The 24,211-nt window shown below is 51.2% G+C and overlaps 1 protein-coding gene across 6 annotated transcripts in view; it reads right to left on the bottom strand.

The window, feature by feature from the left end:
- Positions 1–24,211, bottom strand: part of TSSK4 (testis specific serine kinase 4) — a 2,423,787-nt gene that overhangs the window by 1,999,138 nt on the left and 400,438 nt on the right. For all 6 annotated transcript variants that reach the window (XR_011282998.1, XR_011282999.1, XR_011282997.1 and 3 more), the window contains one exon: positions 8,051–8,177. Coding sequence is in view for 3 of the 6 variants with exons in the window: in XM_069633969.1 (XP_069490070.1) it covers positions 8,051–8,177 (127 nt within the window). In the remaining 3 variants the exon portion in view is untranslated. The remainder of the gene's footprint in view (positions 1–8,050; positions 8,178–24,211) is intronic.

Genomic DNA, 24,211 nt, shown 5'->3' with positions numbered 1-24,211 from the left:
CACAAAACCTTTTTGAACACCTGTGGTGAAAAGACTTGAACACAAATCTATATGAAATCCCTGCAGTTTGTAGGACCCCAAGAGCTGATGGTATTCTATTCTACTGTGCAAAGCTTGGAACCCCGTGCCTTTAATACAATCTCGTCTTTCCGTCGTATTTACTAGCAAAATCGCAATGTTGTTACCAGGTCCCAGCATTCAGGGGTTCTCTCAATGCTTGCCATCGCCTTTTTGGAGAGCTCACCCGACTCCCCTGCTCTTGAGCTTCTCTCCAGCCATTACCATATTGCCCAACATGTTTCACATGCACGTTGCTAATGCATGCAACATACACAAGGCTATCCTGTTGCCCATAAATCCTGCATTGGCTTGTTAATTTCGTGACAAAAAGACAGCAGTGCTGAGGCCTGAGTGTGGAGTGGGCTTGCTACGGCGGGGACGTGCATACTTCGTTCCCCGAGGAGATCCTATGCTGCACCCCGTTGGGAGGCCGCCGGCAGGGAGCACCAGTCATTTATCAGTGCTCGAGGGGCCTGATACGCTGCAGCCTGCTCCGGGCTCAGGTGATGGGATCTGAAGCCCGTGGGAGCGAGAGGCCATGCAGGTGTGATCTTGGCCAGTGATTTGCCACATGATTGGAGGTGCCCTGGGGTGAGGCTGGAGGTACAGTGTTTTGGCTAAATTACTTATTTTGAGCCCAGGCCTGCAGTGGTTATTATTGAGAGGTTTTGATCTCTGCCCATATATGTAGCTGAATTGCTCCTGGCACGCCACTTGAGGGACAGGAATTGCTGTTTGTGGGCCAGCTACCCTTTTGCAGAGCTGAACATTACCCTTGTGGATGAAGTGGGGAAGACTGTAACCTTTATATTATGGGTTTGATATACTGCTCCTGGCGGTGCAGCACTTGGCTGTAGGTACAGGTAGTGGATTGTGAACTGGATCCGACAGGGATAAAGGGTGCCTGGCTGGATTTGCGTGGTGCGGTGCAGATTCTGGCCTACTAGGTGCGCCTCGACATCCTAGCTGCTGGAATACTTGGTGAGGTGCTGTCATTACCTGAGTACATTGCGTGTTGGAGAATGATGAAGGGGGCTGCCAAGAAATGTGGGCTGATGGATTCCTTTGCTAGCACTCCTTGCAGGGAGGTGCCTACTGCATCTGCTGCAGAGATTGCCCGGCTTGTGCAATGGCGGCGCCTGCGGAGATGGAACCCCTTATGGCAGCCATGCAGTCTGGAGTTGGTTCTGTTAACACTAAGATGGAAAATATTGTTGCCAATATAAGCTCCTTGAAGGCTAGAATGGGTAAGGAGAGTGGGCGCATTACAGAGACTGAGACGAGGATGGGGCACCTTGATGATACAGTCCTTTCTCATGATCAGCTACTGAAAGGGGTCACAAAGGAGCTTACCGCTGTTAGATCGAACTGCAAGGATTTGGAGTTGCGTTCTCACTGGAATAATATTCATATTGTGGGAGTTCCGGGGGTGCCAGTGAATGGTCCCATGTTGCAATTTGGTGAGGGTCTGCTTAAGACATTGTTAGAGGAAGCTGACCTCTCAGCTCACTTCCTTGTGGAACGAGCGTATCAGGCGCTGGTGCCTGTCCCCATGCCTGGAGCGCCACCGCGCACAATTCTCGCTCGGCTGTGGAATTACAGACAGTAAGTTTGCCACTTCTCCATCGTCTCTGAAGTTAGTGCCTCTCCCAACATTTGAAGGGTTAGGCCCCACCTAAATTTTAGCCTGGGTGCGCCCCTGGATGTGCGCAATTGCATTTTGTTAGGCAGAGAGATGAGGGAAGCCTTTCCCTGAAACTGGCGGTGTTAAAGTTTTACTGTGTTTGTTTAGAAAAATGTACTTGAAGAAACGCAGTAAAACTTTAAAGCTGTTCCTTTCAAAAAACACTTCCATCACCTCTCTGCATATTGTGCTTTCAAATATACTATTCGATAGTATGTGTTGGATACGTTTTACTCTCTTGCAGGGGAGAAAACTCATTTTTACTCTCTTGAAATTGCATTTACTCTCTAATTTGAAAATGCATGCGTAAAATGCTCCCACCTCAAAATCTTATCTGGAGCACTGGTCCCGACTAACCTAAAAGAATCGTGGGTATTACCGCTTCTCAAAAAACAGACACTAGTCCCGCCCATCCCCACTAATTACAGACCTATCATAACTGTCCCCTTTTTCCTCAAAACTATTGATAGAGTAGCCTACCTCCAAATAGAAACTTATTTGGAGGCCAACCACCTCCTAGGATCACGCCAATCTGGTTTCAGACCACAACATGGGACGGAAACGGTGTTAATTGATTTAAAGACACAAAACGACAAGTTGAAGAATAATGGTAAAACAGCTATGCTACTCCTACTCAACCTTTCAGCAGCCTTTGATCTGGTGTTTTACGCAGTATTATGTGAACATCTAGCGTCAGCAGCACACTTCTCGAGTGATGCTATAGCCTGGGTTCAATCCTTCCCAGCTAACCGCACGATGAGAGTCTTCTCCCCGTCAGCCTCAGCTGACCCAATCCAAATTACCTGTGGTGTTCCACAAGGTTCATGCATCTCACCGACAATGTATAACATCTTTACCAAGCCACTTTTCGACAAACTTGACCGACTGGGTGTTACATACATTAATTATGCCGACGATACTCAGATCCTCATTCCCCTCTGGGGCAACTTTGTTGAAGACACGGCTCTGGTAAACAAGATATACCTCCTCATTCAGGCATGGATGGCCTCACATGGACTCTGCCTAAATGATGACAAGACTGAGATTCCTGAGATTCTGATCTTGGGTTCTGACTCCAGCCTAAAAAACGAAGCCCCAATTACGATGCTTTTACCATCGACGGCAACGAAATTAAAGTAGATACTCAGGTAAAAGCACTAGGTTTTTACTTGCACTCTACACTATTACTAAATAAACAGGTTAGCTCGATGGCTTCATCTACAGCTTACACTTGTAAACTAATTAGGGCCTGCAGACCCTTCTTATCCAAAACTAGCTGCATCACACTCGCCAATGCATTAATAATGTCCAAGCTAGACTATTGCAATGCCTTATATGCTGGCGCCAACAAAAGTACTATCAACAAAATTCAAATACTACAAAACAATGCCCGGAGAGCAGCCCTGAATATACCACGCAGAGAACATATTTCCAATTCCAGAAAAAACTAGCATTGGCTAAAAATCAGTGACAGGATACTACTCAAAATGGCATCCCTCACTTTCAAATGCCTCAACAATGCCGCTCCCCCCTATCTCTCTGCCAGACTCATGCAAAAAATCCTGACGCACCACACTAGGGCCTCCAACCACCTTTGTCTAGAAATTCCCAGATTTAGACTCTCCAAAGCTGGTGGAACAAGCTTCCCTGTCAAAGCTGCTATCTCCTGGAATGCCCTGCCCATCTCCATTAGAGTGGAACAACCATACTCTAGGTTTAGACGGAACTTGCTGAATTGGCTGCGAACTAACGACTCTTAAAAATTGCCCACCACCTGGACCTGCGACCTTTGCATAAACCCGTGAGATTATATGTGTCTACCTCCATCTTTCCTCATTAATGTAAGCCCCGATTGTGTGTATACCCTACCCAACTTGTATGTAATACTTTGTTTATGTTTCATGTACTTATCTGTATCCTTTAACTAAGCTTCAAGTATCCTTGTAACTGCTGCGCCCAGCTACCCAAGGGTTAGGTGCGCATTACCAAATAAATAAACAAACAAACAAACTGTGCATTTTGCTGAGTTGCAAACAGATTTGGTTGCCACCATTGGGTGAAAGACATTGTGTAAAATATTTGAGTGTTCTGTGGGAAGCTGCAGATTTCTGCTTAAGTTGTTTTCTAGTGAATTGTGTTCCCCTGGAACATAGTGAGATAGTAGGAAAATGTTGCGTTGGAGAGACCAATTCCAAATCTTCTGGGTTAACTTGGACAGACTTAGAGTGTGTATCCCGCCCTGCTTGTTTTTATTTATTTCATTGTATATTTATAAGGCGCTTATACCGTAAGACAGTGTATCAAGGCGCCACAAGGCAAAAGGGAAGTGAACAAGGGAGCAATAAACATTGAAAGTTGACAATTAATAAAAAAGAACCAAATAACGGTCCTACTAGGCCTTGTGACAGTCAGAGCGTGCAAGTGCAGTGAAGAGAAAGAAAAAAGGGGCAGGGGTAAGTGCTATTAGGTTCCCCCAGGGGTGAGGGAAGGAGGGAGGAGATGGTGTCCTTAATGGTTCTGGAGGAGCAGGGCGATACCTGTTTGAAAGAGACTTTTATAGGGAGGAGTACTCTAGAGACCTCAGACGTGATGGGTGAGAAGGTGGGGAAAGTAGGTTGGGGTGGAAGAGAGACCAAGGGAGGCAGGGGACTAGGGGGCAGGAGCGGAGGAAGGGGAAGGAGAGACAGAGCTCAGAATGTGCTGAGTTTTGAAAGTGAAATGGGTGGCCAGCCCTGTTCAGAGGGCCTTAGAAGGCAGAGGCGAGATGGAGACTGCAGATTGATTGGCAAGTTCCTTGCATATTTTGAAGAGTTCAGCCGTGTTGGTAGAGGCTCCGGAAATAGGGGTTTGGATGTGGGCCCTCTTCTTGTAATGAATAGAGAGACGATATTGCCTTTCAGAGGATGAGCCTGAGGTCTGACACTTCCGTTCAGCAAATCTGCACTTGCGTTTCAGAGCGGCTAGATCAGAGTCATACCAGGTGTTATGCTTAGAAGCAGGTTTCAGGTGGATCCTCATGACAGGGGCGAGAATGTCAAGAGTGCTAGTGATAGCAAGATAACGATTGGAGAGGACAGAGTCAAGAGAAGGGGAGGGAGGAGGAATGAAGGTGGAGGCAAACGCAGCAGCTGACACTCGTTTCATCGGTCGGATGACCGCGAAGGAGGCTGGCAGTACTGGTGGAGGCTCGGTCAGGGGGCCAAGAGGTCCCAGATGAGAGGAGAGTGGTCCGACCAGGAGAGAGGGGTTGTGAGAGGGGTGTAGAAAGGGAAATCAGCGGGGATGAAGGCATCAGAATGAGTAGGGCCAAAAGGGAGAATAGTGCCACTATTCTCCCACAAATCCTTCTTTCCTCTTTGTGCTCCTCGACCACCGCTGCTATAGTTACTTTCACAATCACATCAACTTCCTTCTTCTCTCCTTAATCTCAGTGCTTCTTTCCTTTTCTTAGCAACTTAGTCCCACAAGATTAAGAAGGGACTAAGGTTGTGTATGTTCACTGTTACTCCTTTTCCCTCTGGATGCAGCCTCCTTGTCTCAGTGATTTGAGATGGGGTTGTTGCTTTGCAATAATACATAAACCCATGTGGTAAATTGGAATGTGATTGATGAGCTGTGGTGCGATTTGGTTTAAATATTCAGGGTCTAGGCGTGGAAATTCCATTCCTGCTTACTAATTCTGGGACAAAGTCTCCCGATTCGTCACATCATCCACTATTGAAAGCGCAGGGCTTTTCTGTGCGCTGGCAACATTGAAATACGAAAGTATGCATCTTTCATATGTAATGTTGCCAAGTGTTGTCATAGGTAACTTTTGCGGTTTCACATATGTGTTGGCTGGACGCACAGTTAAATCCTTTTTTAGCACTATGAAGTACACTGAATAGATACCCTTGTTTACCTTGTAAAATGGAGCAGCTCTATTGCTTCTTTTTTGTAGGAGAGACTCAATCTCTGCTTGCAGGATTTCTTGGTGCTCTGGAGACATCTTCCTGCGTCTTGGTGGATGATGTCGAGGTTTCTCTAGAAACTCAATGGAGTAACCCTTTGCCACCATTGACAGACCCCACTAAGCCAAAGTGATTCCCTCCCATTCATGGATGAATAGACAAATGCGGCTTCCAACTGGGGAGACATGGGAGGCAACCTGGATGGGAATGTCACTGCATAGAGGCCGTATAGCCTCTAACAGTGGCAGCCCTACCTCTACCTCAAGTTCTTTTGTAGCCCCTTTGAAAGCTTGACTGGTAAGGGGTGGATTGACTTTGGGAGGCAAAACAAGAGGATTGTCCCCGATTATAACATGTTTGTGACAAGCATGGGAATCCCTGTCTGCAAAAGGAACGGCATGTGTTGAATAGCCCCGTTGTACATAGAGTTTATTCTATAATTGACCTAATGTCTTTATGGTTTTGTGCACTTCTTTAGACTTTTAAGAGCATCGTCTACAGCCTTGCCAAAGAGAACATTGGGTTTAATGGGCATGTTTAATAAGAATGCTTGTGTCTCTAGCTTAAAGCCAGATTGGCGTAATGAAGACTGACGCTTTAAGAGTGTTCCCTCAGCAATAATGCGACCAGCGTTATCTACTGCGTCTAAGTTGTTCTTAAGGATGCAGTTGGCAACCTGTTTGCCCTCAGACACTGTTTTTTGAATTTGGGACTTCAAGGGTTCAAGAACTGTATCTATTTGTTGAAGTACAGTATCCCAAAGATGACTGTTATAACTAGCTAATGATGATCTATTATTTGCAATGCGTGTTTGATACACTGCTGACATCGAATCTTTCCAGCCTAGGGTATGTTGTTTTTTGGGTTCCATGTCTTAAAATCGCAGCAAAAATGGCTGTGAATACAAAATATTGCAGCAAAAATGCTGTAATTTTTTGCATCACAATCATGTAAAGGATGCGGGGGACACCCCCGCAACCCCTGGACCTATTATACCATTTAAGGGGAGAGGGGGACACCCCCTCAACTCCCGCTTCCCTTAAATGGTATAATGGTGTACACCTTTACCGGGTCAAACCACATCATTTTTTATGCGTTTTTTTTTTACCAGCAACATTTTTGCCGCGTTTTTATTACCCAATACCATTTTTTGCTTTCCTTTTCAGGAAGTGTCTCTGCAGATGCTAATACTGGTCATCTTGAGAATACTGATCACCATGCTGGTGTTGGTCATGAACAATGTAAATATCATTTGATAAGCCTTGGTTATCAGGTGGATGTGAGGCATTATGTGCAGAAGAAGTGTTAGAAGGGTGTACCAAGTGCAACCTCTGGGTTTTAGCAGGAGGTTCCCCCACCCCTGGTTCTCCTGTAAATTGGTCAGGATGTATATCCATAAAATCAATAACATGAGATTTTGTTAATTGTTTTCTCAAACTTCTCTCTAGTCCAAAGGCTTGAATTGTGGCCATTATGAAATTGAAAGGCATTAGAAGGATATTTTTCTTGAGAATATAAAGCTTCTGACAACGGGAATGTGGAAGCTGTGTACTGTGTTTGTTTCGACGCAATGGGCATGAAAACTAGATAGTTTTAACAGGTCTTCAGTGGACTTGGAAACCACTTGTGAAATGTGTTTACAGATTTGTTTGAGTATCGACCCACCATGCACCCGTGACGAAAAATTATATTTTCAGCAAGCGAAAGGAAATACTTTTTAGGCACAGTGTCAATAGATATTTTGCTCGGTGCTTATTTCTGTGTTTGTCATGCGGGGATCGAGTAGACGAGAGCCCAGATGACAAGGGATGCTTCGAGTCTGACCGGGTTTTACTGCGTTCTTGTGACACTGCGTTCCTGCGTTTGTCCGACGAAGTTGACGATGTACCGCTTGGGGTTGTTTAGTGTGACGCAAATGTGTGCCTTAGTCGCTGAGAGTGGTCTCCATCGCAGGACCGCCGGCATGTTTATGGGAGGCGGGGACTGGCACTTGAGATTTGGCAGAACCCATGTATTCTTCTGCATCACTTTGTGTGCCGTAACTGCCTTGTTCCTCCTCAGACTATTTTGCGCCCGTTGGGATATCGATAGAAGCCTTGGCCTGCATGGCGAGGGCTGCCCAACATTTTGTACGCCGGTCTTTCAAAACTTTAGGTTTAAACAATTACAGGACTTACAGTGTTTCTCTGAATGATCTCTGTGGAGGCAATGTTTGCACACACAGTGTGTGTCCTTCCACGTGTATTTCCGATTGCAGGCAAAATGAAAAGGGTGTATTTTCCATGATGAGTGTAAAGGGGAGAGGCAAGAAAAGACATTCTTTGATGAAAAAAGTATATTAAAAGAAAACACTTACCCTACTATAACAGGCCGAGGCCTTGTCTAGGCTTAAGTAAACAGGCCGTCGAGTAATAAGGACCCGCCGCCGAAAGCTTCGGATCAGGAGATGCTCATCGACAGCCGCTGAAGGATGGTCGTTGAAACTATTAATAAGAAGTGGTTGCGAACAATTAATTTTAAAAGTGAACTACTTTTATAATAATTGTTTCATTAACTTTCATTAACTTTATTTCGGCTCAGCGCCATACAAGTTGCACAACACAATTTTATACATTTCATAAGAGAACTCAGAACAGACCATATTTACAGGGGGTTCCTACTTCTAGTCCTGGGCCCCTCGGTTCTTGACCCCAGATCAACTAGATTGGGTCTGGTAAACATACATGGCTTAGGCCCAGCTCCCAACGGGAGCAGTGATTCCATAGGATCGGTGCTCTTCCAGGAGGGGAAGGCACTGATGATGATCGAGGTGCTGGGCTTTGAGCCCTGCCGGATATCAATTCCCAACAAACCATTAGCCAGGTTAGAGTCCCTTAATTCTATGCGGATAGAGTCATACAGGCTTCCATCATTGTACAATAGTCTTTTGCACCAAAGGATGTCCTCCCCGATGAATGACCGGCACCCATGCACTGTCCGCAACCAGTGGATGCACTTGTTTGTGATAGAGGCTCTTGGTTCGGGCTTGGCGTCAGAGCATTTAGGTACCCTGTGAATATAGACCACCCCTGTTCTTCATGGCTTCCTTGGGTTTCTGTACTCCATGCCTTGGTACTGAGGGACTTGCAAGTTCGGGGCCTGTGAATTTGGTGCATTACAACTCGAAGGTACAATTGCCATTCTATTGGCCACGTCACGTACTACCCCATACCTTAGCCCCTCGCAGGACATTCAGGCCCCTATGAGCAGGAGACCCAAGATCGCCACACAAAAAGGTTTGGGAAGGATTAATCTGCTCATTGGTGAGCATCAGGCTAGTGCCAATGTTGGACTGACCCTCAGGCTCTTTTACCGGCAACACACATGTGGGTGCCATGTGGCCACTTGGGGCAGGCTGGATCACATGCCCTTTGGGGGGCAATACAGGAATTTGTTGCCCATGGATCAGTCCTTGATGTCGAACTGAGTGCTTGGCCGCTGGTCCCCTGGGTTCCCTCTTCCAATGCCACCGGCCTTATCTAATACCAACAGTAAAAGTTTCTTTAGGGCCACCAATTCTGCGAGGACCCGAGAACAATGACAACCCTGTGATGTGTACTCTAGGTCAAGAGTTGGGATGGGGGTAGAAGGTGCAGCAGGGGAATGTGTAGCAAGGCGGTTACCTCCCAGCCAATGTCCATTGTCAATATACTGTCCTCCCACATCAAGTAAATTACAGGCATTGGTTCCTGATGGTGCTTGTGGGGTAGTTGTTGGCAAAGGGGTTCCCCATTTCTGTGGCCCTGTTGGTGGGATGTTGGGTATTCCTTTTGCTACACAGGCGGCATTTGTGGACTCTATATTGAAGTTAGTCGGTGCCGCGGATGCCTATGGAGCAGTTGTGAGTCACCTGGAGTTTATCCTCTAGGGCCCTAGGGTAGCTCATAAGAGGCCATGGCTTGGAATCAAAGCTTATGGGTAGAATAGCAAGTGGAGTGTGGGCATCCATGGGAGTTGGAATAATTGAGTCACACAACCCCATAGGGACTTTATCTACGGTGACCCCCCCAACCCCTGCTCTGCGGAGTAAAAGGGGGGGCATCGCTTGTAGCTGGGCTTTCTTCTGGGGAACCATCCCCTGCATTTAATGTAGCTGTTATCAAAGCAATCCCCTTGCCATGGCGTTCCTGTTTAGCCTCTATCTTTTCCCCCATAGCAGATCCCAGGAATTCATGGATTTCCTTCATCAGGTTATAAGCTTCTCCCGTTATCATCGGGGGACTCTGAGATCTGGGTTTGTCATCACCAGGAAAACCGCCTCGGGGAGGGGGGGGAGGTCGATCCACTAGCATCCGTTTTACTGATAAGAATTAACTCCTAGATGAGTGAGGGAAGGTCCGAGGTGGTGAAAGTGGGGGTGAGACAGGGGAGGCAACGACATCTGTGGCTACTGCTATCGTCATCATGCCGGTACTAGACAGTTAAAGAATAAATGGAATAGCAAAGGGACGGACATAGGCAATTCAGTGTTCAGCACTCGGGGCCGACGACTGGTGGAACTGTTGAAAGGTTTCCACACTCGCCACCCCCTCTTTTACACGCCTCACCTGTGCTCACTGCTCAATGACTTGGGGCAACTTGAGGCAGCTGTCCTGTACTCATTGGGCATCCGGGTTCGACCGGCAGCAGTCGCTTAACACCCCCGAGGAGCATTACACCTGGCGCCCTTTACCCCGCGGGCTTCAGTCCTGGCAGGTCTTGCTGCCGGCTTTGTGGATGAAGGGGGTGAGGCCTACCACTCAGGCGCTATGGATGGCGGCCTTCCTGGGACAATCTAGCTCCCCAGCGGAGCGTAACACCCTATGCCCTTTACCCGGCAGGCTTTTATAATAATGGTATTGGCCAAGGAACTCTGCAAATAGCGACCGACTACGATGGCGGAAAAAAATAATCTAAGGCAACTCGGCTCATGAAAGACCATGCACCAAGTACATGTCACACAAGGGATAATATATCAAATGTGCCCAGTCGACGTGCCTTTTTGAATTTCGAAAATAAGTCATGCAATACTCTGCTACTACCATTTGATGTTGGCCTTTGAACAGCATGTGATTCTAAGCAGAACTACAAGCCTCAGAATTTTATATATATATATATATATATATATACACACACATTACTCACCGTAATCGTATTACTGATGCTTGTATCTGCTTAAATTCACATGCTGTGCATAGGCCGACACCTAGTGGAAGCTGCAGAGTATTACAGTTATTTTCAAAACTCGAAAAGGGACGTCGACAGGGCGTGCCAGTAATACTATCCATAGTGTGACGTCCACTGTACCCATGATCCCTCATGCGTCGAGGTCCCTCAGATTGGTATTTTTCTGACATGAGGCAGCAGGAGGTGTAGAGTGAGTACAGTTGTATCCAAGCAGATACGATCAGACAAGCTCATAAGCATTGTACAGGAGGAGCACACCCTCTAGTACCTGTAAAACAAGATAGCTGCACCTTGAGGAGGTTGGGGTGCAGGATTCACATACTCCAACACAATTCAATAAGGACAACTCAATGGATCAGCACAGAGACTGTTAAATTCAAAAGGATTTATTTCATGCGACTGCTGACAAAGTGCCCAACTATCCGCGGTAGTCAAGTTCCCTCACTCAACCACCCACCCTAGCATTACACACGCTCATTTTATAGCAAAATGTGAGGGAGCAAATCTGCCCCCACCTTTTCCTGCACAGTCTTAGACAACTTCATCGTTAAACATTAGCTCATTGGGCAATTAATTTTAATTGACTAACCCTTCAGTATGAAATACGCTCTAGCATGCATTCCTGACTCTTCTTCGGTGCTTTGTTCAATTTATAATTGGTGCAGCTGGATTTTTTAGATACGGTTTCACACACAGCCTAATTAAAAGTCTAGGATCTGCCCATTCGTCAAGTTTCTGAAAGCATGGTGTCCTCGAACGTCTCAACTTTAAAATTACCTCATCTTTACACACTTTGAGCACTACTCAGTTTCTTCTCCTTTTAGCCACATTTTCAGTACATACATTTTCATTAAAGCCATTTCAGCCAGAACGATTTTCTGTCTGTGTACAGAATATCTCATTGTCCATTCTATGCTTTGCCACCTTATTACATCAAGGTAATGCCATTTTCGACATTATAAACACAATGGGCCTCATTACGACCCTGGCGGAAATCGAAAAACGATGGCGGAAATGCAATACCGCCATCGAATAGCGCTCGGTGCGACTATGACCCGTCACCGCAAAGTACGATGCCATTAGCGACACCGTAGTGAACGCCAACGCTAACTGCACCAAGTACGCGCGCGCCATGCCAAACCGTAAATACCACCATGGCGCAAGGGTACGCGAATTCCGACCCTAGCGGACATGTACCTAACGCCATCAAGCACGGCGGAAAGTACCATTCCGCCATGGTGAGAAGTACGGCATCGCGAATCAACCGTAAACGGCCCCACCGAGTGCCTGTACACCGCTCCCTGCCCACAAAGTACAACTCCCCGTAGGTGCAATGAAGTCACAATGCAACCAGTGAAATGTACAAGTCACCCATGCATGCCAACGAACAAAAGAATCACAAGAGGGGCCAATGGGAGCTGCAGGGCACAGATGGCACGAATACAGAAGCCATTCCAATGGACATGACCACAGTCCCCCACCAAGAAACGCACGCAAACACAGGCACCTGTGACCAGCAATATTCCGAAAATCACATCATTCCACCAGTCCACCTGGCTGACCGGCATCTGTTACACAAAACCTATTCCCCCGCCCCTGAGCATGACATCATTCAAACAGTCATATTGGCAGCCCTCATCCCTGACCTCACTGGGCTTCGTAGGCAAACGCGCCCAGCACAGTACCACGCAACTAAACTCCGAAGCTGGAACCCAATGCAGATCTCCTCACAATACATCGCTCCCCAAATAGGAATATGCCACATCACTTGCAAAGAAGAACGCTACACGGCCCATATCAGAATAGAAATTTAATGCACAACAAAATCACCAAGCCCATACAGCCATTAGGCCATGAACTCCAAAACACATTTCACCATTGTGGGCTGCATCCGCAAGAAATGACCAGCTACTACTTGTGTGACGCCCTGTTCCATCATGGTACACAGAGCCACATTCACGTACGAAAAGGCAACATGGAAGCGCACAGAACCGCAGGGCCGTCCCAATGGGGAGGCACTAGTCCAGCTGAAAGGCCGAAATGTTGCTCCGAGCCACTAGTACTGCGTAAGGGCATGTGGCCCATTGGCGATCGTCCCATAAGATCGTAATGCTGCTCCACTGATTAACACGAAGCAGCAGGTGTCGGGAGTAAAAGCCATCTGCAGGAGTGGCATACAGATGGCAGTGGCAAAAGGGGAGGAGATACCTGTCAACCAAAAGAAAAGAAAAAGAACAGAATGGCCATCAGAACTACATTCGAACAACTCACTTCAATGATCACACTAAATCCACAGCCATATGCATGCTAGCCCACTCCAAAGGATCATCACCACCCCAAAACCACTTGCGACTCATAACTATCTATATCGAGGTGTAAACACCATCACAAACGAGTGTACCTGTGCATGCGTCTGTGAAAACAGAATCCATCTGATGGGAATGTTAACGTGCATGGACACAAGTGTCTGAAGGCGCGTCGAGACAGGGAGGGCTCAACAAGGCCAGATAGACGATGGTCCCACTATGGCAGCCCTGCATCACATAGCGCAGGGGAGGCGGACAGATTCCAAGAAGCCCTGTACATGGCAAACTCTGTATCAAATCAACTGCCCATGCATCCATTCATCATTCCCTCATCCCGGTATAAAAACGCCTGAATATTTACTCACATAACATTAGAAATATCCATTGAGTCTGTGCGTTATGCAGCCTGCAAAATCCACAGTGCCCCAGCCCGTAATTCCAGTGTTGTGAAGTAACATGTATTTGGGAACGTCCGGCCTCATCGCCCACGTCGCTATTGCGCATCCCAAACTATTCACATCAATCATTGCATCCTCGCCATGGCCCCTGTCTCAAGGACATTGAACAATAGAACGTTATATTTGCAGTCAGACCTGTGGGCATCTCCTCGCCGCTAGCTGATAACCGAAAGCGCCGCCCTTCGAATTCCTCATTTGCAACATCACGTCGAAAAGGCATCTGTGGCCGCTTGAAATCACAAATTAATCCATCTAGTGCGGCTGTGTGTGAAAATGGCAACTGCCTTCACCCACAAATGGGACGCCCCGCCCGTCGGTGCAACTCGGTACAGTGATGCATGAGGGCCCACCGTTACTCGAGTACTACGTTCCACTGACCCTTCACAAGTCTGTTCGCGACTGCAAAGATTGTATGTGAAACAATGGGACCATAGCCGAATGAACATATCAACCAATGTTACACGGCCATCGGGTACAAATACATGATTGCAATAGCAAGATGCCATTCCTTGAATTGCAGCGTTGTGTGCGGGACGTGCTCGGCCAAAGGGGAGAGCAGCTTGCACAGGTGGAATGAATCACCACAGGTGGAGGCCATACAGCCTGAAAACACATAAATTGCACACCCAGTCTCCTCCCACAACCACACCCACTCCGAAATGCTACCGGCAGGACTCGCGATGTTGGCCCTGGGGGACCTGATAGCACTGCAAGTACTCCAACTCCAAGAAGAAGACGAACACCAACTACAACCGGCCGCACGGAGGAGACGCAGGAGGAGGAGGGCAAGGCAGGGCCAGCAAGGGCCGCCAGCACAGCCACTACCACCACGCAGGCAGCCCGCAATCCCACGCCTCCGAGCACATCCGTTCAACCTCACTGATGAGCAGATCCACACCCTCTACCGTTTGGACCGGGACACCATAGCCGCCATTGTGGACATGACACAGGCTGACCTTGTCAGCATGATAGATAGCCCAACCGCCATCCCACCCCTACTGAAGGTGGTGTCTGTACTCCACTTCCTGGCCACAGGCACCTACCAGCACACAGTCGGACAGTTGCATGGCATTTCTCAGCCACTGTTCTCACGGACACTATTGCAAGTGCTCGATGCCCTCCTGCAGCACGCAGACGACTACATCTCTCTACCACGCTCGGAGCAGGAAATTACCAACACAAAAGTGGGATTCTATGCACTTGCCGGCATACCGGGTTGCCTTGGTGCCATCGACTGCACCCATGTGGAATTGGTCGTCCCACATGCCATGGAGGCCCAGTACCGCAACCGAAAACAATTTCATTCCCTGAATGTACAAATGGTGTGTGACTCCAACAGGATCATTACACATTGTTGTGCCCGATTCCCTGGATCAACCCATGATTCTATGGTCTTGAGGAACTCTACAATACCACGCTACATGGAGCGACACGCAGGGAACAGATCCTGGCTACTCGGTGAGTCTCATTTCATGCATGATGATGTGGGGTATGTGATTCGGCAACGACCTGGCAGGAAGGGGGGAGGGGGGGTGTGCGTACGTAGCAATGGCATTCCACATCATACGTTTATCGTCCACATACAGGTGATGCTGGATATCCACTGAAGAGATGGCTCCTCACACCAGTCCGGAACCCACGGGACCAGCATGAGGAGGACTACAACCATGCCCACTCACGTACCCGTGTAGTCATTGAACAGGCATTCGGCCTACTGAAGACTCGTTTCCGCTGCCTCAGCAGGTCTGGCGGGGCACTCCTGTACCGCCATGAGAAGGTTGCAAAGATGGTCATGGCATGTGTCATGCTCCACAACATGTGCGTACGTAGAAATGTGCCCATGCCCCCTGACGCAGAACTGCAAGCACCTGAAGATGGTCATGATGAGGGTGGGGATGTGGCAGCACCTCAAGGAGTCTGCGAGGCACAGGAGGGCCGTGACATTCGTCAGCATCTCATTGATGCATGCTTCTAGCACTCACGCCTGGTGGCTGATACATGGACACGGTACTCGTGGCACTGTGTGTGTCTGGTACATGCACAATATGGACTGTACGCCTATGATGGCCTAGTACACAAAGATCATTGTCCACACATCTCATTGGTTGATCGTGCATTGTTTATGGCATATGTGATATCATGTTGAACACCCTATCGACCCGCCACCCAAGTGAGTCCAACACACCCCCCTCCACCCTCCCACCTCCCCCCCGAACACCAGTGTCCAAAGATGCTCATTGTCAGTGGGCAGTCGCTATTGCAAGCCCCCTCTGCGGGTATCAGGGGCACCCCTGCCTGTGGAGCGCAGGTTCCTCCCAGATCTACGTTGGGGGCTGCCCTGGACGGAACTTGCAACGGATGATGTCTCTGCCTGCTCACGTCCATGCATGTCCCTAAGGGTTTGTGAGAGCTCAGTGAGCACACGGCGCACTGCGGCAAGTTCGGCACATACGTCTTTGGACGTCGCATGCAGTTCCCCCCTCAGGCTCTCGGTGCTTCTCTCCATTTGGACTCTCAGGCTCTCGGTGCTACTCTCCATTTGGACTCTCAGGCACTCGGTGCTACTCTCCATTTGTGCCCTTAGTGTCTCTGTACTTCTCTCCATTTCTGCCCTAAGTGTCTCAGTTGATGTTTCTATGTCTGCCTTAGTGCCCCCACATTCATCGGCATGGTCCTTGAGGAGCGTGGCCAGTTGCTGCTGTTGCACGATTAACTGGTCGAGGGAGCGTTGCCTCTGCTGGGCCATGGCCATTTGCGGTGGTGTCACAGAGGGGCTGGTGACCTCATGTTGCCTTGCAACAGGGCTTGTGGGGGATGGCCAGTCGTCGTCTTGTGGGTGCCCCTGCGTGGTATCCTCATGTTGTACGGGATGGGACAGACAGGGGGATTGGGACAGGTCATGGATGGATCTGACTTCGACATCCCCGTCTTCTGTGTCGGAGCATGCTGCCATCAATGGGGTGTCACCTATGGTGCTGCTGCCACCAGAGGCAGTGCCTTCTGTGGCATCCATTGGGGGGACCTGTGGTGCTGCTGTTGTGGGCATGCTGGCTGCTGGGGTGCCTGTTGATGTTCCCTCCTCTGTGCTGCCACCTGATTTGTGCTGCTGCCGTGTCTTGATGCGTGCAGCTGAGGTGGAGGGTCTTTGGCCGTTGGTCTTGGCCCTCTTTGCAGGTGTGCTGGTAGGGGTGTCCTGATGCTCGTCGTTTGGATCGGACCCTGTGGTGGAGTAAAGGAGGGCGAGGGTTATTAATGGGTCTGTGGGAATTGGAATGGCATTGTATCACATGCATTGGGGTGGTACCTGAGGGTGATTTGGGTCGGGGCCTTGGAGGTGCTTTCATTTGTGTGTGGAGTGAGGGTGCAGTTGTTTGGCAGCCTGCAGTTAGGGTGTGCCTGCTGCACGTGTAGTGGGTGTTTTGGGGGTTTTTAATTATTTATGTATTTATTGTGAGTTTTGAAGTGCGCTATCAGGCCAATGTGTGTGGACGTTCTCCTGGACATGTGTTTCTGTTGCACTATGTGGACACATGGTACTTCACATGATTGGACATTGTGGATTTAGCTTTGTTTAATTTGGGCCACCTACCTGATTCTTCGGATGTCTGCACTCCTTTCTCCATCCCTCCGACTCCCTCTATGCTCTCCATTCCTATGGTGGAGGCACAGATTTCTTCCCAGGGGGTCAACTTGATGGGTGATTCCGATCCTCCTCCGGTGGGTGTGGCAATGTTGCGGTTGGCAGAAAGTATGCTACGGACGCGTATCCGCAGGTCGTCCCATCGCTTTCTGCATTGCTGTGGGTTGCGGGGTGCGGTCCCCACCGCACTTACCCGCTGTGCCACCAGAGCCCATATGGCCTTCTTGTTCGCAAGTGCCGTCCTGGTCATTTGCGTCGAGAAGACGACGGCAGCATTCTCCTGGAGGGTCTCTGTTAGCACGGTGAGTTCCTCACGGGAGAAGTGGACCTGCCGCTTGCGGTCGCACGCTTTCTTCGCTACTTTTCCCATTTTTCTTGGTTTCGCTAGGGTGGATGACGGGTTGGGGTGTGTCTCAGGGTAGTGTTTTTAGTGGTTGTGTGGATTTTGTGGTTTTATAGGTGTACGGCGGGATGTTTCCCGTTCCGGGCCCATGTTTTTACTTCCGTTTCCGTATATTTACGGTCACCGTACTTTCCGGTTGGCGCTCACTGCGGTGTCCGCTAAGATGGGTGGCGGTATTGCACCTAGGGCGCCGTACGGCGGCGGTGTGGGCCGTTTTGGGGTCATTTCCGCCATCGCGGACTTTGCACTTCCGCCATGCCGTGGTGCTCGTGCCCGATGGGTCGGAATGGGCCGCACTTTGCTCCATCGTGCAATGGCAGAAACGCTATTTACGCTGTGGCGGTCCGGTCAGTCACTTTCCGCCAGGGTCGTAATGAGGGCCAATGCCTTTTGAATACTAATATATTGTAACCTTATAAATACCATTTTCACATAATTGCAACACAACATAAGTCCCTTCGAATTTCTCTGACTAGGTTTATGTGGGGGGGGCCTCCACTTCATTCAGCTGTTGATTCATTATATATTTAATTTGGGACCTCCATTACAGCATCCATGCGCCTTCTCTCCGAGGGGAGGAAGAGTGGGTTGAATGTAAATCTAAGCAGATACAAGCATCAGAAATACGATTACGGTGAGCAATGTATCCCTTCTGAGGCTTGTGGAATCTGCTTCGATCACATGCTGTGCAAAGATTAGCGAGCAGTGTTAGAAGAAGGAGGTGGGATGTGAGAAGGTTCCTGAGCGAATAAATGCCTTAGAACCGTTTGTCCCACTTGTGTATCTGTCTTGGAATGAGTGTCAATGCAGCAGTGCTGAGTGAAAGTATGTACAAAGCTCCATGTAGCTGCCTTGCAAATACTGTCTAAGGGGACATTTGTAATGAAAGCCAGGGTGGCTCCTGTGCTTCTTGTGGAGTGAGTATCTATACTGAAGGGTAAATCCCCTACTCTGTGGGGGACTGGGGAAAACAATCAGCAAAAACCAACAAAATATGTCCCCACAGGTTATATACTGGTGATACGGTATATGTATTACCTATATACACCTCATTTTCTCTGACCAAAAAGGAAAGACAAAAAATGGAAATTTTTGCACAAAACTATTTCACAACAGGAACACTGCTATCTGGGTATGCTACTCCTTAACTCCAGTCAGTGTCCTAATATTCTCTATTTGTACACACCAATATCACATATATGTATTAATGCAATTGAACAAAAATCATTTACTTTGATTTTGTCACTTGACTACATATGAAATCTCACCATATACATCAAGAATGTTTCTCATTATTTAATAAAGAACATAAGACAATCTTTTACACATGAGCCTCAGTGACATTTCACAAGCTGTTAAACACTATTTTCTTAGATCGGGCTCACAACATATGATGATAAGATCAACAGTATCTGAATAAATCATACACCATACAAGACAATAATAATCAAGAATAAATGCATCAATAGTAAAAAAAGGAACTGAAAATTTAGAAAAGACAAACAGTTAAAAATAAAAGAAGAAACTTTCTTTTCAGTAAAGACACTGAGGGGCCGATTCATGGAACAAACGTGCACCGAAAATCTTTGCGCAAGCAGGCGCAATCGCAAAAAAACAGGCGCACGCGCGCGATTCATGGAAGTCCCTGCGCGTGTTTACCTCGGGATGTGCGCCAAACCCGTGCATGGCGCACAAGTCACTGCAACATCCCGAAAGGCGTGCGCGACGCGCACAGTGAAAGCGCACAACCTCGGCGCATACACCAGAAAGTGGGCGGGACACGGGGCGTAACGCGCGGAATGGGGAACAACGCGCGAAAATAAGGGCGTAACTGGGGATGTACTGCAGGGAAGCAGACGGAACGCCCACAAGCACTCGAACCACACGTATTCATGGAATCGAATAGGGCAAAGCCACGCACAGCCAAAGACACGCACAAGCTGAAACACGTCCGCCACACGAAGGCAGGCGGTAGAGTCCCAGCGCATCACAAAAGTGGCAACATACAGCAATTGGGCCTGTGCGAGCGGGGCACGTGTATTGCGGGGGTGCGCGGGAAGTAACACATGCGATTGAGCGGGGTACGTGTATTTCGGGGGTGCGCGGGAAGTTACACACGCGATTGAGCGGGGTACGTGTACATCGGGGGTTGGCGGGAAGTTACACACGCGATTGAGCGGGGTACGTGTATTTCGGGGGTGCGCGGGAAGGTACACACACGATTGAGCGGGGTACGTGTATTTCGGGGGTGCGCGGGAAGTTACACACGCGATTGAGCGGGGTACGTGTATTTCGGGGGTGCGCGGGAAGTTACACACGCGATCACATCAGGGTACGTGTATTTCGGGGGTGCGCGGGAAGTTACACATGCAATCTCATCAGGGTACGTGTATTTCGGGGGTTTGCGGGAAGTTACACAGGCAATCTCATCAGGGTACGTGTATTTCAGGGTGCGGGGGAAGTATCACACGCAACATCAGCATCGTACATGTATTCCAGGGGTGCGCAGGAAGTTCCACACGCAATTCCATCAGGGTACGTGTATTACAGGGGTGCGCGGGAAGTTCCACACGCGATCTCATCAGGGTACGTGTATTACAGGGGTGCGCGGGGAGCACCACACGTGAATTGCAATGTGTGGTCCTCCCAGGTGTTCCCTCTACACCCTCCACGGCCCCTGCAGGTGGCTCACACCACAGGGGCCTACCCTGCACATGTCCTGTAGGCACCCCATCCACCATGGCCATGCCCCCCAGCCAACCCACATGTCAACTTGCACTACTGCCCACCAACGCATGTCCCCCTGAACCCCCAGCCACCAGGGGCACCCTCCACCAGGCCCCCACCCATGTCTCCCCCCACCCCCCAGCAGTGCAGGGGCACCCTCCACCAGGCCCCCACCCATGTCTCCCACCACCCCCACCCCCCAGCAGTGCAGGGGCACCCTCCACCAGGCCCCCACCCACGTCTCCCACCACCCCCACCCCCCAGCACTTTGGGGCACCTGCCAGAGGCCCCCACCCATGTGCAACTCATGTCTCCCACCACCCCCACCCCCCAGCCACCAGGGGCACCCTCCACCAGGCCCCCACCCATGTCTCCCAGCACCCCCACCCCCCAGCACTGTGGGGCACCTGCCAGCAGGCCCCCACCCATGACTCCCACCACCCCCCACCCCCCAGCAGTGCAGGGGCACCCACCACCAGGCCCCCACCCATGTCTCCCAGCACCCCCACCCCCCAGCCACCAGGGGCAGCCTCCACCAGGCCCCCACCCATGTCTCCCACCACATCCACCCCCCAGCACTGTGGGGCACCTGCCAGCAGGCCCCCACCCATGTCCAACTCATGTCTCCCACCACCCCCACCCCCCAGCACTGTGGGGCACCTGCCAACAGGCCCCCACCCATGTCCAACTCATGTCTCCCACAACCCCCACCCCCCAGCACTGTGGGGCACCTGCCAGCAGGCCCCCACCCATGTCCAACTCATGTCTCCCACCACCCCCACCCCCCAGCAGTGCGGGTCACCCTCCACCAGGCCCCCACCCATGTCTCCCACCACCACCACCCACCAGGGGCAGCCTCCACCAGGCCCCCACCCATGTCTCCCACCACCCCACCCCCCAGCACTGTGGGGCACCTGCCAGCAGGCCCGCACCCATGACTCCCACCACCCCCACCCCCCAGCAGTGCAGGGGCACCCACCACCAGGCCCCCACCCATGTCTCCCAGCACCCCCACCCCCCAGCCACCAGGGGCAGCCTCCACCAGGCCCCCACCCATGTCTCCCCACACCCCCACCCCCCAGCAGTGCAGGGGCAGCCTCCACCAGGCCCCCACCCATGTCTCCCACCACCCCCACCCCCCAGCAGTGCAGGGGCACCCACCACCAGGCCCCCACCCATGTCTCCCCCCACCCCCACCCCCCAGCCACCAGGGGCAGCCTCCACCAGGCCCCCACCCATGTCTCCCCACACCCCCACCCCCCAGCAGTGCAGGGGCAGCCTCCACCAGGCCCCCACCCATGTCTCCCACCACCCCCACCCCCCAGCAGTGCAGGGGCACCCACCACCAGGCCCCCACCCATGTCTCCCCCCACCCCCACCCCCCAGCAGTGCAGGGGCACCCACCACCAGGCCCCCACCCATGTCTCCCAGCACCCCCACCCCCAGACACCAGGGGCAGCCTCCACCACCCCCACCCCCCAGCAGTGCAGGGGCAGCCTCCACCAGGCCCCCACCCATGTCTCCCAGCACCCCCACCCCCAGCCACCAGGGGCAGCCTCCACCAGGCCCCCACCCATGTCTCCCACCACCCCCACCCCCAAGCAGTGCAGGGGCACCCACCACCAGGCCCCCACCCATGTCTCCCAGCACCCCCACCCCCCAGCGCTGTGGGGCACCTGCCAGCAGGCCCCCACCCATGTGCAACTCATGTCTCCCACCCCCCCACCCCCCAGCAGTGCAGGGGCAGCCTCCACCAGGCCCCCACCCATGTCTCCCACCACCCCACCCCCCAGCACTGTGGGGCACCTGCCAGCAGGCCCCCACCCATGACTCCCACCACCCCCACCCCCCAGCAGTGCAGGGGCACCCACCACCAGGCCCCCACCCATGTCTCCCAGCACCCCCACCCCCCAGCCACCAGGGGCAGCCTCCACCAGGCCCCCACCCATGTCTCCCAGCACCCCCACCCCCCAGCCACCAGGGGCAGCCTCCACCAGGCCCCCACCCATGTCTCCCCACACCCCCACCCCCCAGCAGTGCAGGGGCAGCCTCCACCAGGCCCCCACCCATGTCTCCCACCACCCCCACCCCCCAGCAGTGCAGGGGCACCCACCACCAGGCCCCCACCCATGTCTCCCCCCACCCCCACCCCCCAGCAGTGCAGGGGCACCCACCACCAGGCCCCCACCCATGTCTCCCAGCACCCCCACCCCCAGACACCAGGGGCAGCCTCCACCAGGCCCCCACCCATGTCTCCCACCACCCCCACCCCCCAGCAGTGCAGGGGCAGCCTCCACCAGGCCCCCACCCATGTCTCCCAGCACCCCCACCCCCAGCCACCAGGGGCAGCCTCCACCAGGCCCCCACCCATGTCTCCCACCACCCCCACCCCCAAGCAGTGCAGGGGCACCCACCACCAGGCCCCCACCCATGTCTCCCAGCACCCCCACCCCCCAGCGCTGTGGGGCACCTGCCAGCAGGCCCCCACCCATGTGCAACTCATGTCTCCCACCCCCCAGCAGTGCAGGGGCACCCTCCACCAGGCCCCCACCCATGTCTCCCACCACCCCCACCCCCCAGCACTGTGGGGCACCTGCCAGCAGGCCCCCACCCATGTGCAACTCATGTTCCCCAGCCAACATGTCATCACAATCTAGATCCCTGGTCTCTATGGTCAGCCTCCAAATGCAAAATACCCACCCGAGTATTGCATCCACCCACTCATAATTTACAATTACATCCCAGAACACCAAATGCAAGTTCCGAAACAAACGCATTTCCCTCACATACACCCAATGGGTGTCAGTGAATCTCAAAACCCATATCATGAAATGCATGAAACCAATGAGATACCACACATTGAAGTTCACCAAAAAAAATATGTATTAAAGGAAACATAAATAGAATCAAAAATAAAGAAACAGAAATGTGAATGTACAAAAATTAAAAGAAGCATGTCCGTGAAAAAAAGCAAAACCAAAAATAAAATTCCAAAGTAATGGTGTCCAAAGTCAATGTCCACAAAACAAAATCCAATGGGAAATAAAAAAGAAAGCCATTGCTCCATGGTTAAAATGTGAAAAAAAAATACAATCCAACAGTGAACTATGTACATGGGAACAAGCCAGGGTCCATTATCCCAACAAAAGAAAGGAAACCTATCTAACTACACTAACTAATAAAATAAACTATATACAAAAATGTGGCCAATGTCCGAAAGGTCCAAATAAAATCAAAACAAAAATGAAACCTAACACTACCTACATAACTATGTACAAGGGCAGCGGGCTAGTTTGACGGCTCACTTGTGGATGTCCCGGGCCAGGGCATCATCGAACTCCTGCTCAATGTCCCGGAGGCGGTCCTCCTCCATGGCCCCGAGGGTCCGCAGGGCCGTCGACGTGTCCACCTCCAAACCCCTGCGGATTGCCTCGAGGCACTCGGCCTGCCTCAGGGCCCTCCGCATGGAGTTCTCCGCCCTGACCATTGTGAGCCGTGCCTCTTCCGCCCGCTGCCGCTCCGCATCTATGGTGTGGCCCAACCGCTGCCACACGGAAGACACTCTCTGTCCTGGGTCCTCCGATGTTGAAGGGCCCGAGCCTTCATGGCTCCCACCACGTTGCTGCTGCTGCTGTGCCTCTGCCCGTGCACTGCCTCCTGCTGCCTGCACATCCTCCGCCGGCTGGGGTGCAGTCGTTGATGTGGCCACCCCTGCTGGACGTCCGACTCCCGACTGTGGCAGGGATGCCTCCTCCACCAGCCTGGCCGCACCGTCAGA

The sequence above is a fragment of the Ambystoma mexicanum genome, chromosome 13 (assembly GCF_040938575.1).
Source record: "Ambystoma mexicanum isolate Mex_15411 chromosome 13, UKY_AmexF1_1, whole genome shotgun sequence".
NCBI lineage: Eukaryota > Metazoa > Chordata > Amphibia > Caudata > Ambystomatidae > Ambystoma > Ambystoma mexicanum.
The sequence above is the reverse complement of the archived record's forward strand: the minus strand, read 5'-3'. Positions and strand labels throughout refer to the sequence as shown.